The 18,805-nt window shown below is 41.5% G+C and overlaps 1 protein-coding gene across 1 annotated transcript in view; it reads right to left on the bottom strand.

Annotated features, from left to right (window-relative positions):
* The window catches only part of lamb1b (laminin, beta 1b), a 41,950-nt gene that overhangs the window by 6,260 nt on the left and 16,885 nt on the right, over positions 1-18,805 (bottom strand). Inside the window, 17 exon segments of the mRNA XM_023293584.3 lie at positions 98-339; positions 1,708-1,892; positions 3,054-3,423; positions 5,775-5,871; positions 7,854-8,071; positions 9,163-9,387; positions 9,637-9,800; positions 11,101-11,332; positions 11,431-11,574; positions 12,964-13,150; positions 14,206-14,326; positions 14,410-14,543; positions 15,277-15,435; positions 15,522-15,657; positions 16,504-16,583; positions 16,666-16,778; positions 17,418-17,594. Of these exon segments, the coding sequence (XP_023149352.2) occupies positions 98-339; positions 1,708-1,892; positions 3,054-3,423; positions 5,775-5,871; positions 7,854-8,071; positions 9,163-9,387; positions 9,637-9,800; positions 11,101-11,332; positions 11,431-11,574; positions 12,964-13,150; positions 14,206-14,326; positions 14,410-14,543; positions 15,277-15,435; positions 15,522-15,657; positions 16,504-16,583; positions 16,666-16,778; positions 17,418-17,594 (2,984 nt within the window).

The raw sequence follows: 18,805 nt of genomic DNA, 5'->3' as shown, positions 1-18,805 counted from the left end.
AATAAGACAAACAGACTTGGTAAGATTGAGAGTTTTTGCAGTGAACATCTTCTACTGTTTCTTCTACAACATCAAAAAAAACAGCCCCGTTCCTCACCTTCTCACTGAGTGGAGACAGGTCAAACTTGTCCATTTCTTTGGACAGCTTGTCCAGCTTCTGTGTGTTTCTTTGGTGCTTTCGGTCGAATTCCTTTTGACTGCTGCTCAGTTTGTCCTCTGTGGCTTTCCGTACTTGGGCTGAAGTCTCTACTGTGTTGCCAGGATCAGTGGTGGCAGCTTTGGAGCGAAGTTCTGCTTCTCTGGACTGCATCTGTGCAGCAGAAATGGTGTCCATGGCTCCTGAAAACAGCAGAGGTAAAGAAGGAGATTATGGATTATTCACGCCGTGTGAGCACTAAAATGCTGTGTCTCACTGGGTTACTGGACACAGATATGGGTCAATATATAATTGTGGGACTTTTTGTATCATAGTTGACATTTTTGCTGTTTTCAGGTCTAAAATCAACATGGCCGCCTGTAACCAAACACCACATGGCATTTTTACACAAAGATTCTTCTAAATATTATATATACAACTGAGTAAAACTGAAATTGAAAGTTATTTCTAAAGATATTGTAGTAAACCTGTTGACATGCCATAAATCCACACTTGACTCACACACTACTTTATATTAAATAACTCAGAAAGCCTTGGAGTCTGGCCAGTCTTTTCTTCAGGAGGAAATGACATCATGTGGAGCAGGTCACGTGATCTGGAATTAACACACTTCCTTGAGAGGTGTTTTTGTAATGGGGAACTTAGTGGAAAGTGATACAATTAGTTATTTTCCATATAAAAGTTGATATATTGCCAAAAAGGAAATATCTGTCATGATTATCTCAACTTAATAAAAAGAACACAATCAAAACAATTTCTGAATAAACTCATTTTATTATTGTTTAGCTAATTAGAAGGTGGTTGTTATTAAATTCAGACAGTTATTTAGTTGACATTTTAGTGATTTCCAGTCATTTTTTTTAAAATAAGTGATTGTTTCCATAATAAATAATTATGGGATTTGTAAAGACATGATCATAATGAACATAAAAAACTTTTGTTTTTAAACTTTTAATATAAATGTATGCAAGATTTATCCCTCAATTATATATTGACCCAGCAGGCAGCAGACGTAGTGTTCACTTGTTGTCATGGTTACAGTGACACCGTGCTGCTACATCACAATGATACAGAAATCTTTACCCAATCCGTGGATCCAGACTATAAGCTGCATCACTGCCAAAATCTAATCAGTTGGTCCTTGTGTCATTTCTGACCTTCCCTGAAAATTTCATCCAAATCCGTTGGTCCATGTTTGAGTAATGAGACAGACAGACAGACAGACAGACAGACAGACAGACAGACAGACAGACAGACAGACAGACAGACAGACAGACAGACAGACAGACAGACAGACAGACAGACAGACAGACAGACAGACAGACAGACAGACAGACAGACAGACAGACAGACAGACGCTGATCGTCACACAACTCCTCCGAGTTCCTTGGAGTAACAAAACACGAGACCAAATTCCTTTTTTAAATTGCAATCTGTTGATTCCAAGCCATGCGTGCTGTTTTTCTAGCTTCATCCAGCTGTGACGTCAGGTAAGTCTGTGAGGGTTTAATGCTCAGCTCTGTTAGGGAGATCAGGATGGGATTTCTCACCTTGGATGTTGGTGTTCTTGATGTTGTACACCTGCTGCCTCAGCTCCTGGATGCTCTGCTGCAGCTGGTTGGCCTCATCAGTCAGCGCATCCAAGTTTGCATCGGTGGCGTTGGCGTCACCGTGGAGAAGGTCCAAGTTCTCCTCAGTGGTGTTCAGCTTCCCGTTGAGGTAAGACATCAGCCCACTGGGAACACAGTGGAACAGTAACTAAAGGTGTCTGCTGCACTGGAAAAAATGCTCCTCTCAGAACAAGAACAAAAATTATTTCAAAGAACTTTTACCTTTAAATAAGTGAAAAAATCTGCCAGTAGAACAAGTGAAAAATGTCTTGGTAAGATTTCTTGAAGTAAGATATGATATTTAGAACATTGAGATTTTAAAATTAGCTAGAAAACTTATTTTAAGCTCTATTTTACCAGGATTGTCAAGCTTAGGTGTCTTAAAATAAGCAAGACATGCTAAAAAAAATAGCAGTTTTTCACTCAAAAATAGATTTCTGCTTTCATGTAACCTCCTAATTTGAGATGTATTAACACTTCTGTTGTCTTCATTTACAGGCACCAAAAAATATTGTTTCCTTGTCTGAAAAAAATCCAAAAAAAATCAGCAAAAAAATTCCCCAAATTTCTGAAAATTTACAAAACCATCAGGAAGAAAATTCCAGTAATTCTTTAAAATTTTGCCTTACAAGTTTTATTTTTTAAAAAAAAAAAAAATCCCCCAATTTTGGCAAGAACGTTCTTGTAAATATTTTCAAAAAATTTGTAAAAATCTTCCAAAAAAATCCTAAAAATTTCTAAAGTGATTCCATATATATCAGTAAAACTTCTGATATTTTCTTGAAGAATATTCACATAAAAATCAACCAAAATCCAGCGAAATTAGCTGGATTTTGGTTGATTTTTATGTGAATATTCTTAAGAAACATTTTTAAAATTTCTTTTTTTCACCAAAAAATGTTCAAATATTTCCCAAAAATGTTGAAAATGTGGACATCAGAAGTTTCACTGTGAAAATATATATTTTTTCCCCCATGTTTTCAAACTTTAAACTGGGTCAATTTTGACCTGCAGGATGACACGAGGGTTAAACTAATTTTGAGTTTTCTTGTAAAATTCAACTCAAAACAAGATAATTTCAAGATTGTTTGATTTAACAAGATATTTAAGATGCATTGTCTTAAAACAAGTCCCTCCATCTGCTGAAATGTGTCTTGTTAAGTGAATTTATCTTAAATCGAGTGGGATGAGACATTTTGACTACAAATAAGACAAACAGACTTGGTAAGATTCAGGGTTTTTACAGTGTAGAACCGTGAACAGTTCTGTAGTTGTTTTATACGTACATAATCTGGTGCATCAGGTCCTGTATCTGCTCCAGCTTCATCGCTGCAGGGTTGTTCTCCACGATCTCTCTGACAGCTTTGGCGTTCTTCTCCAGGCTGCTGACCAGCTCTTTGTAGGGAACCGTCACTCCGCTGGTCTGGAGCTCCGTCACTTGGGCCTCCAGACGTCGGGTTTGATTGGTCAGCTCGCCCACCACGGCGTCCCAGACGGCGAAGCACTGGTGGCAGGGCTGGCAGTGGGGGAACTCGCCCTGGGAGCCTCTGGCACACTGGTCACACTTGGGACCAGACACTCCCTCCACACAGGAGCACTGACCGGTGGCACGATGGCACTGAGGGCTGGAGATTCCCCGAAGATCACAGTCGCAAGCTGCAAACACAGAGCACAAACATCAGGTAATGACAACTCTTCATATCAAAGAGTGACATGAAACTGAGGTCAGAAGCTTCTCTGATGTGAGAGACCAGAAAATACTGCAAATGCCCCATCAGTGTGTTTCCATAAGTAATGGATCACATTGTTTTAGCAAAATTTAAGCTGTACAATTGAAGTTTTTCTAAATTAGCACAAAAAACGGTTTCCACAAAACTGATATTTTACATTTAGACTCAATAACAAAGACCTGCCCTGATGTGGAAGCCACGAAATGACATTACACTGACCAAAGACCTTAACTTCTCTGTGTACTTTTTGTAATGTGCTTTTATTGTGACTTATTGTCCTTTTATTGTCACTTATTGTGCTTTGTTTCACTGTTTTGAAGTAATGTGCACCTCAAAGTGATTTAAAGTTGTATATTTTCAAGTAGTATATTTTGACTCCCCCCAGTGGCGAGCAATTTTTGAATTATAGGAGTAAAAGTAGTGTTCTGGTGCTTCCTTACAGTATTTTTCTTTGTACAGGGTCTCATGTATGCACAAAAATAAAACAATAATAGAGGTCTGTCAAATGAGAGGAGAGTCTTCACGTTTCCTCGGGGAAATAAGCCATTTGAAAGGACAGTTTACTCAACCCCATCACCTACTGTAAATAAACAAAGATGAAGATGACCCTGAAGGTCACGCTGATCCCTCCACATAGCATCCTTCCCTCCTCAGAAAGGGAGGACGATGATGTGAGTCAGAAAGAAGGAATTCAGAGGTTTCCACTGTTAGTTCTGCTGCATTTATTTGTGTGATTTACGGAGCAGGAGGTGAGGGTCTGGTCTGAAGTTTGTTTTTGTCGTGGTGAAATATTACACCTGTCTTCAGAGACACTGGAGGGGCAAAACAAACACGGTGATTATGGGCTGGATGCCACACGACGGCCACATACCAGCAACACTCTGTCCTCTTAAATCACACTTTAACTTCTGCCCTCTAAATCTGGCCAGAAGAACAAACTTCCCATCTTGAAGAGGCTTTATCATCATTCCTCTGACACTCAACCTACAGCTCCCACACAGTTCTCATTGCGGTGGCGGCGGCGTTCCCATGGAGTAGCACATCTGTGCGGATAGGAAGCGAGCCCCAGCTGGTTTAACGGCTTAAGAGACCATTAGGGAATGCGGCGGGAATAATTCAGGATTCCGGGGTCCTCTGGGTGTTGGTGCATGACAAAATGGGATGCCTGGGAGTCCTAGAGAACATCTGGTTCTCATGAGCAGGGAACCAGAGGTCATTCCCTGATCCCCTCCCTCTCTGGCCCCGTCCTTCCTCCCCTTCCCTCCTTCTCTGAGGACGATCCAGCTACTGTGAGGATCAGCAGATGGACTCTCCAGCAGCTTGTTTGGCAGACAGTAAAACTTTGTGGGATCGGCCGCCGATGCTGAGCTGCTTACATGCAAACTGTCTGACAAAACCACTGGAAACCATTTCGGAGTCTTACGCAGAGAGGTGCAGCCAGGGGGAGATTAAAGAAAGTGTTTAAAGGGAAACATGAGGAGCAGCACAATCACCAAACATAGAGACAGTGATGGTTTATTCATTCCAGCACACAAACTGAGATCGTGAGGCTGTTAGAGTGTTCACATCCTCACTGACTTTTACATAAATCATCCTCCAAGCAGGGACAGCGATCCCAAACACTACAGACAATTAAACCGAGTGGTTCTTGTAACCATGGTAACATAGTTCATTAAAGATTAAAAACTCCTAAAACAAGTAAAAGCGGCTTTAATCCAGAGGCAGAGCATCCATGTTGTTATTTTACGACCACTTGGTGGCAGCAGAAACAAGTAAAATGATCAAATTTGCAGTGCGGAAAGTTTGTCGCCCCCTTCTGGCAGTGAGAGAAACAACATGCTCATGAACTCAAGAATTTTCCTGACGCTACCACAAGGGGGTGAAAAGATTTCTGCACTTTAGGTTTAAGAAGTGATCATTTTATAGTTTGTTTCTGCAGCAGGTTGCACAGTTGGTTGGTGGTTAGCACTGTCGCCTTGCAGCTAGAGGATCCCTGGTTTGCATCCCGGCCTGGACCTGGGTTCTTTCTGTGTGGAGTTTGCATGTTCTCACCTCATTGGTAACTCTACATTAACCACAGGTGTGAATGTGAGCGTGCTGTGAGTAGCCCTCAGGTAGAATGGTGACCCTGATGAGGACTAAGCAGCGTCTAGATAATGGATGGATGTTTCTGCCGCCCCCCAGTGGTCATAGAATAACAACGTGGATGTAGAGGAAAAGAAGAATGACAGAACAGCTTTATGATCCTGAGTGTCCTGTTGGGTGATCATGTCCTACCGTGACATTTGACCTCTGGATCCCCCCAGAAGAGCTCTTTGCACTCCCGACACGTCCGTCCACCGAAGCCTGGTTTGCAAACACATTGTCCTGTGATCTACAGCGAGAACAACACGGATCAATGAGGTCAGCACTGCAGAGTTACCAGGCAACTTTAATGTAGAGCAACTAATATAGAGCAACTTTATCTAATATAGAGCAACTTTAACTAATACAGAGCAATTTTATCTAATATAGAGCAACTTTAACTAATACAGAGCAATTTTAGCTAATATAGAGCAACTTCAACTAATATAGAGCAACTTTAATATAGAGCAACTTTAGCTAATATAGAGCAACTTTAATATAGAGCAACTTTATCTAATATAGAGCAACTTTAGCTAATATAGAGCAACTTTAATATAGAGCAACTTTATCTAATATAGAGCAACTTTAACTAATATAGAGCAACGTTAATATAGAGCAACTTTAGCTAATATAGAGCAACTTTAAATAATATAGAGCAACTTTAAATAATATAGAGCAACTTTAAATAATATAGAGCAATGAACAGCTTTTATTAAATCTGTATGTTTCAAGGCTTTTCACATGCAGACACAATGGAGCTTTGTAGTTTGATAGGACTCTTAGAAAACAGCGTATTCAGTTATTCCACGGTGTATTGTCAGACTTCCTTCCTCCGATGGAGTCCAGCCAGTAAACACAGAAACCCAAATGTTTGTGCGTCAGTGAAGGCAGGACATTATTCCACTCTTTACATGCAGATTCAGAGCTGAGAGAGACGCAACTCCCAGACAGCTGGAGTCTATATATCAAAAAAAAAAAATTATACAAACACAGGCCTCTTTGATTAGACGGTCACAGCCACAGGGAAGTTTCCTCATCAGTTGTGTAAGAAAACTTCGGCAACAACAGCCCATTGACAAGATTTTTGTGGTCCACTTCAGCTGTACATTATATTCAGAGAGAGCGAAGTGGAGCAGCTGCTGCCGTGCTAATGCAGGAAATGATTTAAAGGGTCTGCTGAGTGGTGAGAACTGGAAGCTGCTGGTTCCAGTGTACATTTTAGTATATTGTTTTGGCATGAAATAGGTGGAAAAAGCATTAACAGAGCATGGGAATTAAGTGGGTGTACATTGTTTGGTTTACTGAATTCGTGCAGTTATTGGATCCAGATCTAGATGTGACAGTGTTTTGTTTGTTTTCTAATAACTGAAAATGACTCACTTTATATACGCTACAACAACTCATTATTCACTTGTTGAAATGATGCAGCACTTGGCCATTTACAGCTGGTTTAAAAACTTTTACTGTTTAGTCTCCAACGCTGTGGAACAAACTTCTGTCTGTGTTTCAGTTTTAAAAAAGCTCACCTGTACAGAAAGGTATTTGTGCAACATTTACTCCACCAAGGAACGTGGCGGAGTTATGTGACAATCAGCTACGTAGCGTTAGCTGGCCATCAATAGTTTTGCGAATGTCTATTTATCTTGTAAAATCTGCTATGAGTTATCCTCAGCTAATAACTTTTCTCCGGTAAGTTGCTGACCTATTTTCCAAGACGACACTCCTCTGACTCTCTGACCTGCTGCCTGGATGCTGGACGTGACGTCACTTTTAAGACGAGTAATGAACGTCATATTAACCTGACGTATCAAAGAGTAGCTACTGAGTAAGATAGTTATCTGTAGTTTACCTTGGTACTCGTGAGAACCTGACACAATGCAGAACTCTGCTGTGAAGGTGGAGACGTGGTGGTGGTGTATTTTTTGACAATAAAAAAAAATTAAATAAAAAAAAGAATGGCAGCTCGCTGCTCCTAAATGAATGTAGAGGAAACACTGAATTAATTAAATTGTGGGGGTGTTTCTGAGTTGAAGGACTGTCAGCAAGCTGAAAAGTCTGATTATTCTTTGTATTTTATACTGTTTCTGCATCTGACACATGGTGTAACTTTGGTGATTGTTATAAAGATTACATGTCTTTCAATCCCACAGGCAGGTATGGTAGTGTTTTCCTGAACCTGAAAATGCAGTAATTGTGGACACAGTTCTGCTTTCATTCCAGCGTCTGACTCACCTCGTGGCAGGAGGATCCGACGGAGTGAACGGGGTCGCAGTCGCAGCGCTGGCAGCCGGTTCCGCTGGCGATGTTCCACGTATCAGCAGCGCAGCGGTCGCAGTTCGGACCGACCACGTTGGGCTGGCAGGGACACCGACCGCTCCTCTGGTCGCACTGACACTCATCAGGGGACGAACAGGCCTGAGGTACCGTCCCCACCGAGTAGCACATGCACTCTGTACACCGGAGGAAGCGTGTTAACAAGCTAGCGGTTCACACCAGTCTCTGTGGGACTCAAAGAAACCACTCAGAGGAGGTCTGTTGATGATACTGGAGCCAGACAGATGCTGGTTTTTATGGTTGTTAATGTGGGTAAAGGATGCTAGCTGTGTGTTAAAAATAAATAGATTAGGATGCAACTTTCCAGCTACTGACAATTACAATAACAGAACAGAAATGCTACAGCAGGGGTGTCACACCTGCAGGCCAAAACCGGCCCTTCAGAGGGACCAATCCGCCTGCAGGATGACTTGGTAAAAAGCACAAATTCCAGAGAAGACATTAACTGCAGATTGTAAGTTAGGAAAACTATAAATTTAATTTAAACTATTCATTGTTTTGCGTATCGTTTTTGTCTCACTTGTAATTGTAATTTTTTGTCTCGTTTTGTTTCGTGTCGTTTGTCTCATTTTTTTTCTTGCTTTTGTCATTTTGTGTCATTTTTGTCATTTTGTATCTCACCTTTGTAATACTTTGTCTTGATTTTTGTTTGTCGTTTGTGTCATGTTTTTGTTTTATTTCTCATTTTTGTTGTTTTGTGTATCCTTTTTGTCTCGCTTGTGTTTTTGAGTTATTTTTGTCATTTTGTGTTTTGCTTTATCCGTTGTTTTGTCTTGTTTTTGTCGTTTTGTCTTGTTTGTTGTTTTTTGTCTGACTTTTGCCTTACTCATAAAGTAAAAATAAAATCCTGTATCATTCAGTTCCAGATAGCTGTGACTAAATGTTGTGTTCTTTTGTAGACACTCTGTGATCTGGAAGTTGTAATGTGGAAATGATAAACTGAGACATAATATTATTGAAATTGAACTGATTTTTCTTAAGAAATTTCAATTTGTTCATGATGTTTTACTAAAAGATAATTCCTTAAATGTGAACATTTTCAGAATGAACTTTTTTGCACTAAAACAAAGGAAACATGTGGAATTGTGGTTATTTACAGGTTATTATGCTGTGATTTTACTGGTCACTGGAGATCAAACTGGGCTGAATGTGGAACCTGAACTGAGATGAGTTTGACACCCCTGGTCTAAATCACGTTTACACTCACTCCTGCAGCTCTGTGTGGCAGCGTCGCCATAGTAACCCAGTTTGCAGTGTTGACACCCGTAGCCCTGGGTGTGGTACAGGCATTTAAGGCAGGCACCCGTGCGGACGTCGCAGGAGCCCGGGTCGTGCATGTCGATGTTGTTGTTGCACTCGCAGGGCATGCAGCGGCCGCCGGGCACCTGAGGGTTCCCATAGTGACCCGGGGCGCACTCAGCACACCTGGCACCTGGAGGAGGACAGGAAACGGGAGATGAATCAGAAAAGGATCAAACTGGAATCTCTTTGTTGAAGCGTTTTTCCTGTGTTGAGGTGAAGTTGTTTGAGGACATTTCTTCAGAAAGAGCCTTTTATCTATAGATGCTAATTACAGAGGCAATGAAGTGCTGTTTGGTGACATGTGAGCTGACAAAACGATGACAGGAACTGCACTCGAGAGACGCTTATAGAAAAACAAATCCGTGACACGTTGACACACCTTTGTAGCCGGGACTGCACACACACACCAGCTGGTTGGTGTTATGTAGGAGGTAACAGCTGTCTGCAAACTGCCGTCCGCTGCGTGGCCCGTCTGGACACATGCAAGGGCGACAGTGGTCACCTGAATCCAGCTGTGGGTCGCCGTGGTAACCGGCCAGACACCTGGAAGTAAAAGGAAAACCTATTCAAGGGCGACTCGTGTCGCATCCCTTCAGGTTAAGCTCTCAGGGCGTTTTAGAGGGAAAATCAGTGATTTCTCAATGACACCCTGGTACTGAGGAATGTCAGGGTGTGTTCACATAATTCTACCTTTTAGTCTAAGTCCTGCCTGGATCCACAGATTGCCTGAGAAACACTTTTATGTGCAGTTAAAAATAAAGTACAGGGGGTCTTCGACTCAGAGTTTTGTTCCTACGGATCGGTGTAAATCTGTTTTTGCCATAAGTCGGAACTCCAGTGAAAATGTAAACAAAGCCGTTCCGTGCATCACGATATCAATCAGTTCTTCATAAAAGTCTTGAATACCAACGACTTTCATGCATGTATGAGTGATTTTACAAGAAGACAACAGAATATTAAAATGGACTGATATTGTTGTTGATGTTGAGGTTTCAATGTTTACTGTTCAGTTCCAGATTTACCTAATGTCAGTGAACGTGCCATGTTTAGTTAGCTCACCTCTGATTGGCTGAGAGTCAGCAGCAGAGAGAGCTGGGAATGGTGGCTAATTCTGGAGCTAAGTTATGGGGTTTTTCTAGTTATTCTGGCGTTGGCTACGGTCCACAGTAGCCTGAGTGAAGGTTCAATAAACCAGCAGAGAACCAGATAAAGTCTCACTCATTCATCACAGGGGGTCACTACAATATGTTGACCTGTTTTTCTAACTTGAAAGATACTCATCAGTATTTCGCCCTGTTCTGAGCATTTTATTCTATCTAATTTCACTTCCATGGAGATGGATTTCCTTTTCTTTGCCATCAGAAGAGTCTGACTTACGCTTGGGAGCCATAATGAAGGACAAAAATTTAGTGAATGTAGCACAATCCAAGGTGGTGTACTACCGAAGAACGTAAACAAAATCGTCTTACAGCGCCACGTGATGACGTATTCGTCCGCTTCGCTCGTCAACTAGTTCCACGTAACCAGCTCTGACGTATCGACAAAACACCTTAGGTCGATGACGTCGTAAACCATGGACCTCCTGTATTTGTTTTGTTTACAGAGCCTTGGCAGATTGGATTGAAAATTTAAAGGCAGTGGCATGTGTTGTCCATTTAAATTGGTTTATTTCAATTCAAGGTAAAGAAGACTTAAATAAAAGTGCAGACTGCCTTCGAATGTTGTAGGAGCACCTTTGAGATTAAAGATCCAGTTGTGGCTGATGTGGTTCTAGCAGATACAAGCATCAAATACTCAGGAGAAACTACCACAGTGCAGCAACCAGTGAGACGGCCTCTCGTACCTCTCACAGTGGCGTCCGGAGGTGAAGTCTCTGCAGCCTTGACACTCTCCAGTCTGAGGGTGGCAGTACTCGCTGTGGCCGTTACACTGGCACGGTCGGCACTGAGGGAAACCCCAGAAACCCGGCTTGCAGTGGGAACACTGTCGACCCATCGCCCCCTGGACACACCTACACTGGCCGGTCGATTCGTGGCAGAAGGCGCTAACCGAGCCCCGAAGGTCACACTCACAAGCTGTGGGTGAAATCAGGATCAGGAGGGAAATTAAACAGAAGGTCACGATGTACTGTAGGTATCCAGTTATGATGTGTAGTGTGTTCTTCGACACTCACGTCTGCAGCCGGCGGGGCTGAACAGGAAGGTAGCCGGAGCACAGTGGTCACAGTTCCTGCCCACAACGTTGGGTCGACATCTGCACTGACCTCCGCTGGGATCACACATACTGCTGAGAGAACCCTGAGGGTCACACTGGCAGGCTGGGAGATGAGATAAGAAGAGGTAAAGACAAGGGGACAGTTATATACAAACTCTGAACTGTGGAAGACTTACTAGCACACTTGTCTAATAGTATTTCTATGAGTTTAGTGAATGTGGACATGTGTGTGTCTGTGAGTGTGATAATTGTCCCTTCTAATACCATCATGGATATCAAAGGCTTTATCACACCACAATAAAAGAAGGTTCATTATGGATTTTTCTGGTCTGCATTTTGATAGAAATTTCCTCAAACCACATTAAAAATACACAAAACATCACTTAGGAGAAACAAAGCAACCTCAAAGAGATACGACACTTCATAAACGGACACTAATGACCTAGAAATGACGTAAAAGACACCAAACGACCTCAAAGAGACACAAAATGACACCAAAGATACACAAAATGTCACTCAAGTAACACAAAACAGTCCCAAATAGAAACAAAGTAATCCAAAAAGCAAACAGAACAACTTCAAAGAGTCACACAAATAGAGAAGAGACAGAAAACATCACGCAAGAGGAACGAAACAATCTCCCATAGACACATAAAAACCTCTGAGACATGTAAAAACCTCAGACACACAAAACAACCTCAAAGAGACACAAAATGATCCCAAAGAGACACAAAACAACCTCAAAGAGCCACAAAACAACCACAGAGATACAAAACAACATCAAAGACACACAAAACAACCCCAAAGAGACACAAAACAACCACAGAGACATGAAACAACCATAAAGAGACACAAAACAATCTCAGCGATATGAAAGACAGAAAACCGACAAAACATCACCCAAGAAACACAAAAGAAGGTCAGAGACACAGAAGAGATGCAAAACAACCTTGGAGAGAAATAAATCACACTTAAGAGACAAAAAGACACCAAAGAGGGACAAAACAATGCCAAAGAGACATAAAATGGCACTCAAAAGGTACAAAACAATGCCCAAAGACTGAATTTTTTTTAGAAGACCCAAAACTATTCCAGTGAGATACAAAACTACTTCATGAAGATACAAAACTACCATAGAGACTATATGACCCTAAAAAGGACAAAAAAAACCACACCTAAAGGACACAGCACTAAAGAACCACCAAATATGAGAAATCAAAGAGGGAAACAAATGGACTAAAACATGCTGCTTGTATCATTTTTTCCTCGCTTTTTGTATCAACACGCGACTGGTTCACAGTAAATACCAATAAAACCAGAGAGTCTGCTCTTATTTTCCACAGATATCAGTACCAAAGGCAGCAAAAGGACATGGTTCAGAAATAAAGATCTCAGAGAGTACACAAACCCGTCCAGGAACCATCATTTTTGATGAAGAGACACTGTCTGCCACTGAACCAACAAACATTCTCCACAGTGGTGTTTAACTTACCCATGGCTCCTTTGTGCAGCAGAGCAGAGACGCTGAAGATGTAGTCGTTGCAGATGTCAGTCATGGGGCTTTTGACGACGCTCTGGCTGCTCTCCAGACATCGGTAGCGCTGAAACGTATCCCACGCTCCTTCACCATCGACCCCATGGAACATGTCCAGCTCCCTGACTCGGGGCATCAGCACCAGCTGTAAAGACAGACGAGAGTCAGAAGGGAAACCACCATAAGTGAAGGACTTTAGGAAGAGCTTTCCAACAACTGGAGCACATCCAGAGCTTGGATGACCATGAAACTGTCCTATTTGTAAAAGCAGCTGCTGTAGAAAATATCTCCAGTTGTGTTCACTTATGGACATGGAAATGTACATGAAGACCTCGAGGCTTAAGCAGCACCGTGGGAAAAACATTCAATCATTGAGCTCAGACTTCTGGTGCTAGTGATGATTCAGTCGGGCTCAAGCTACCAGTTTTGTATAAACCTGTTAATCTATTCAGCTGTGGCCAGTTTTCCATGAGACTGAACAACCTACATGCCAAGTATCTTTAAAAAAAATCCTGTCCTGAAGAGAAGTGGTCAAGGTTTCTCTTCAATTCAATTCAAGGCGTTACTTTTGAAACCACCTTCATCAGTCATTTAGTTTTTGTGCCTGAATCTTTTTTTAAGAATTGTATGTCATGTAAAAATATGTACCTTATACTTTTTTTAAGGTTTTTGTTTATTTTTCTGGTTTACCTCCCTTTGTTCAAAGGATCGTCATTGATGGTGGAGAAGGAAGGTTTCCAGGTCATGGGAGGAAATGGGCAGCATGATGGAAAGCACCTTGTCTCTTTGTATGTTGACCCCAGCCTCCTGTAACTCCCCATCTACCCACTACAAAAAATAGAGCTTTTTGGAAATGCACACCACCAATTTGTTTACAGACGGTGCAATGAAGCACATAAGGAAAATACTATCCCAATAGTTAAGCATGGTGGAGGAACCATCATGTTGGGGGGATGGAGGCCTTGGATGTAGCGCAGGAATCATGAAACCAGAGGATTGCCAGGGAATTTTAGAGCCAAATGTGCTACCCAGTGTAAGAACACTGGGTTTGCGTTGAAGATCATGGGTTCTCCAGCAAGATAAAGACCCAAAGCACACATCCAAGAGCAAAGGAATGGTTGAAAAGGAAGAGACGTAGGTGGTTGGAATGAATGTAGTGAATGAACAACCTGTGTGTGTGGTTGTGTTTGTTCAACGTACCGAGTCGATGAGTGTGTACGGGCTCTGGACGTCAGTGACTGACGAGTAGAGCGGCAGACTGAGTCGGACCGTGTAGTTCAGTCCTTTCTCGAAGCACACTGGCCTCACCAGCAGCACATGCCTGAAACACAACAGAGACTCAGTGCGTGTGTGTGTGTGTGGTGTTGCTATGGAGACACACAGCAGTGTAAACTATTGTTTTACCTGGATCCAGGTGGAAGAGAGATGGACTGTTCGTCTCCGCTCTGGATGGAGTTGCTGCAGTGGCTGGAGTAGTTTGGAGGGTTGAAGACGGGACGCTGCACTCGGACATTCACCTGCTCCCACTGCTCTGGTAACTATCGGTATATGAAGACATACAGTATACATGCTGCTCCTGTGTTGTTTGTTCTGTTGTCACTATGTTAAATTAGAAGCACAAATATTACCTGCATTTTTCATGTGATATTTATTTCGGAGTCTGTCCATGGGAGAGGTGCTCAAATAGATCATCAATGGACTTTTTAAAAAGACAAAAGCTTTAAAACTGACTAAGGTTCACTTGCTTCAGAAACTACACTAGTTTTTTGGGTTTTTTTATATTTATCCAACACACAACACAGAAATTATTGAATTTAAATGTTTTTGTTTTTCATTTTGTCATAGTCTTTGTTTTGTCATGCACTATACACTACCAGTCAAAAGTCTGGACACACCTTCTCATTCAGTGGTTTTTATGTAATAATTTTACACATTGTAGATTAATACCGAAGACATCAAAACTATAAAAGAATATATATGGAATTGTGCTGCAAACAAAAAAGTGTTAATCTTCAGCATTAATCTACAATGTAGAAAATAAAACAAGTAAAAAGCACTGAATGAGAACTTTTGACTGGTAGTGTATATAAAAGATGCAGCCGCCAAAGCTGATTTTAGTATTTTCAGAAATCTCCTTGGTTGTTTTCTTTACTTGATGCAAGCCAATGATTTATCCCTTCTGAGACAGACTAACATCCTTTCCATGACCACAGGATATGTCTTCCAACATGGATGTTTAAGACCAAGGCATAAATCCTTTGTGTCTCTTACCTGTGGCTCATATCGTATGAGGATGTCATAGTCCATGGACTCTGGGATGTCGTTGATGTTGAACTCTAGATAGGCTCCTTCTGGCACGTTAACAAATCCCATGCCAGTCCATGTAGGACTGCGATCCAGAGGATAAGGCCTCGGTACCACCGTCACTCCCTGAAGAAACAGAAAGACATCCACAAAGCTGGAGCCTCCATATCTGAGTTAAAGGCATCGCTACATGGTGCGATGGATACACTCACAGGTCCGTGCTTTGCATCCTCAGCTTCGTAAGTGTAGTGATCCAGAGTGATGAAGTAGAAGCCAGACTCCACCTCATCGCAGCGGCGTCCAAACATGTGCTCCCTGCATTCACACTGTCCTGTATGAGGGTCACAGCTGTGGAGTAGGAAAGGAGCAACTTTGTACTTTAGTTGGTGGATATCACCATGTGTAACAGCTGCTCTTTAACCGATCGGCCTGATACTGGAAGAAGCTGGAAGATGCTCTGACCCAGTTGTCTTAACATCAGTTTGGTTCTCGTCACAGTCACTCAGAACCTTATGTCTGCCCATTTTATCTGCTTCCAAAACATTAATTTCAAGAAGTGACTGTTCACTTGCTGCTACCACTCTGCCTGCTGGTTAACCTTAATGGGCTGCATTTTACTTCCATAGTAATGAGATGATAAATGTTATTTACTTCACCGGTCAGTGGTTTAAATGCTGTTGCAGATTGGTTTTAACATATTTGTACGCTATAGGTTGCTATTAATTTCAAATTTCTATGATACTGTCCTTAGTTTTGGCTCATGGGCAATAAGGACCCCACATCCTCGTGTTTTCTTTGGGTCTAAAATGACCCGGCCACAATGCTTTTAACTTTTCAACTTGAAATTTGATGGCTTTTCCTAAAGTGAAATTCTTAATATTGTTGTAGGTTTTGCACCTTGTTGGTGAGAGCAATGATTCAAAAGATGTGAGAAGACAAATATTATGTAGTTGAGTTTTGTAGTTTTCCATTCCATTGGACAGTATACAGTACACTGCTGTTTCCCTTCAAAAAATGCATTTAAAGCTACTTTCTGCACATTTCTGGTACTTTCTATGGATATACAAGTACTATCTCTTGCTAAACTAGTAATGTTTACACCTTTAGCAGCAATAATAGTGATAATAAACCTCTATTTTAGTAAAGAATGGAAGTTAAGAACACAAGAGGGTTAATGCTGTCAGTTACACCTACTTGTTGTTGACAGCTCCACCCTGGTCACAGTCACATGGTCTGCAGCCGTCCATGTCATTGGACAGACCCCAGTGCTGCGGCTGTAGAGGAAGAAACAGCCGTTTGTGAATCAAACAAACACAGATGAAAAAGCGTCCAAACAAAGCCTGCTCTGATTCATACCAGACACTGATCACAGTTTTGTCCGTCGACAAGCCGTTTGCAGAAGCAACTTCCTGTGTCTGAATCACAGGAGTTTCCTCCCGGCAGCGTTCCCAGCGGGTTACAGGTACAAGCTGCCAAAACACACAACCAGACAATGAGGCAACAGATGCAACCACGTCAGTCTGACTGACTGTAGGATACTGTATGTTTATGTGTATCTACACTGGGTATGTTTGTGTCTGGGTTCTAGTAAAGTTTCATTTTAAGTTCTTCCTTACTCCAAATCTCCATTTTATACCTTAAAATTCTGCTAATTTAATGATTACAAATGGTGTAATTAGACTATTCTTAATTGGACACTTGGGTCTCCATTTGGTAGGTAATATACAACTTTTAATAGATGATACAATATGAATGATTTAATGAGTAAAAGCCCAAAGTGCAAACAAAAGAAGAATGTTAAGTACCTCTTAAATAAGGCTTCAGTGATGAATAAAGGGCTTTTCAAGTCAGAACTCTTTACAGAGATTTGCCTAGATAGATAGGTAGGTAGGTAGGCAGGTGGGTGGTTGGGTGTCGTTTCCTGCATCGTTTATGTCATTTTGTGTCTTGATTTTATTGTTTTGTGTCTCGATTTTGTTTATTTGTGTCTCGTTTTTGTCGTTTTCTGTCTCTTTTTTGTTGTTTTTGTCTTGTTTTTGTCATTTTGTGCCTCGTTTTTGTCGTTGCAATTTAGAAATGTGTGATTTTCATCACTATGCGAGACTTACGCAGGCAGCCGTCTGGTCCTTCTCCCAGCCCGTAGTATCCCTGTCTGCAGTGGCCGCAGCGTTCTCCCTCCACACTGGCTTTGCAGCGACACTGACCTGAGATCAGCCCGGCGGCCACATCGGTCCGGGAGTCACACAGTCCACCTTGCAGAGACCCGGCCGGGTCACAGTTACATGCTGTGGAGGCAAAACGGATGTTAGCATGTGAGTGGATAAAAGTATTCTTGGGGGTTGTTGTGTATGCTTTAGGTCATGAGATATAACGGTAATGTGTTTTTGGTAACAGCAACAAAAAGGCAATGACTAAAAATGAGCAAACTGTTTTTAGACAAACAGACACAGCGTTCATGTAATGGCCTTGAGCTGCAGAGATGAAAGCATGCAACAGAAATCTGTTTCCTGTCTAACATCACTCCCCCAGATTCTTTTCATCTCAAACTTTAGCCTCAACTCTCATCCCAACAGACAATACATTAGATTTTGTGCAGCTTCCTCTTGAGTCACAAAAGGCTTTACGCTGCTTTTTTTTCCCAGTCTTTATCATGATTTTGTTGCTTGCAGAGAGCTTCAAACTGAAAGGGTTAATTGCCTTTAAATCAGAAGGTGCTCTCAAGCAAAGCAGACATTTTAGGCTGAGATTGTCACTACAGAAATGCTCTGAGGGCCCAAAATGGAATGTTAACATTTGCACAAAATATAATCTTTCTAGTAGATTCAGGATTTTTTAAAATCTTATTTGACAGAAATGTATTCCTTTTCCTCTCCTTTCTGACCGTTTAATAAGCAAAAATGTCTCTGATATTAAAGAGACGAGAGCCCAAGTAGCAAAACTGGCTCAAAAAATGTTTACATATTTTATCAATTCTTCAACTGCAAAAATTCATGTTTGCAGGAAGAAAAAAAAACAAATCAAATTGGGACTTTTCTGGCGTATAAATGGAACTGTGGGCCTCAAAACCTTTGGAACCATTGGCAATAATCCTGTAGGGATCATGAATATACAAAGGTGAAAGAATTTCTATAAATTGCACCGATGTATGATTATAAATACATAAAAGACGTTTTGAGACCAACCACTGGTCTAGTAAGTTATCCGTGAGTGAGAATGGACAACTAAAGAGCTGAACAACCAGTGTGTGATTTAAAAGGTGAGTCCTGCAGGGTAAAATAGAGGGACAGATAAAACCGGGGGTGGCTGTGTTTCACTTTACAGAACTATTTCCATTTGTACCCAGCACTTAGGAGGTAATTACAATCATGCTGTAACGACTACTTTTCACTACAAAGGCTTCATACAGTTGGTGAGTGCAGCTCCAGATGGTGCTCGTCTACGTTTGTGAGGGAGAAACGAGTCGTGGAGGCAGTTAATAATGATCATAATGAGTGGA

This window comes from Amphiprion ocellaris, chromosome 21 (genome assembly GCF_022539595.1).
Source record: "Amphiprion ocellaris isolate individual 3 ecotype Okinawa chromosome 21, ASM2253959v1, whole genome shotgun sequence".
NCBI lineage: Eukaryota > Metazoa > Chordata > Actinopteri > Pomacentridae > Amphiprion > Amphiprion ocellaris.
This window is presented reverse-complemented; position numbering and strand designations above follow the sequence as displayed.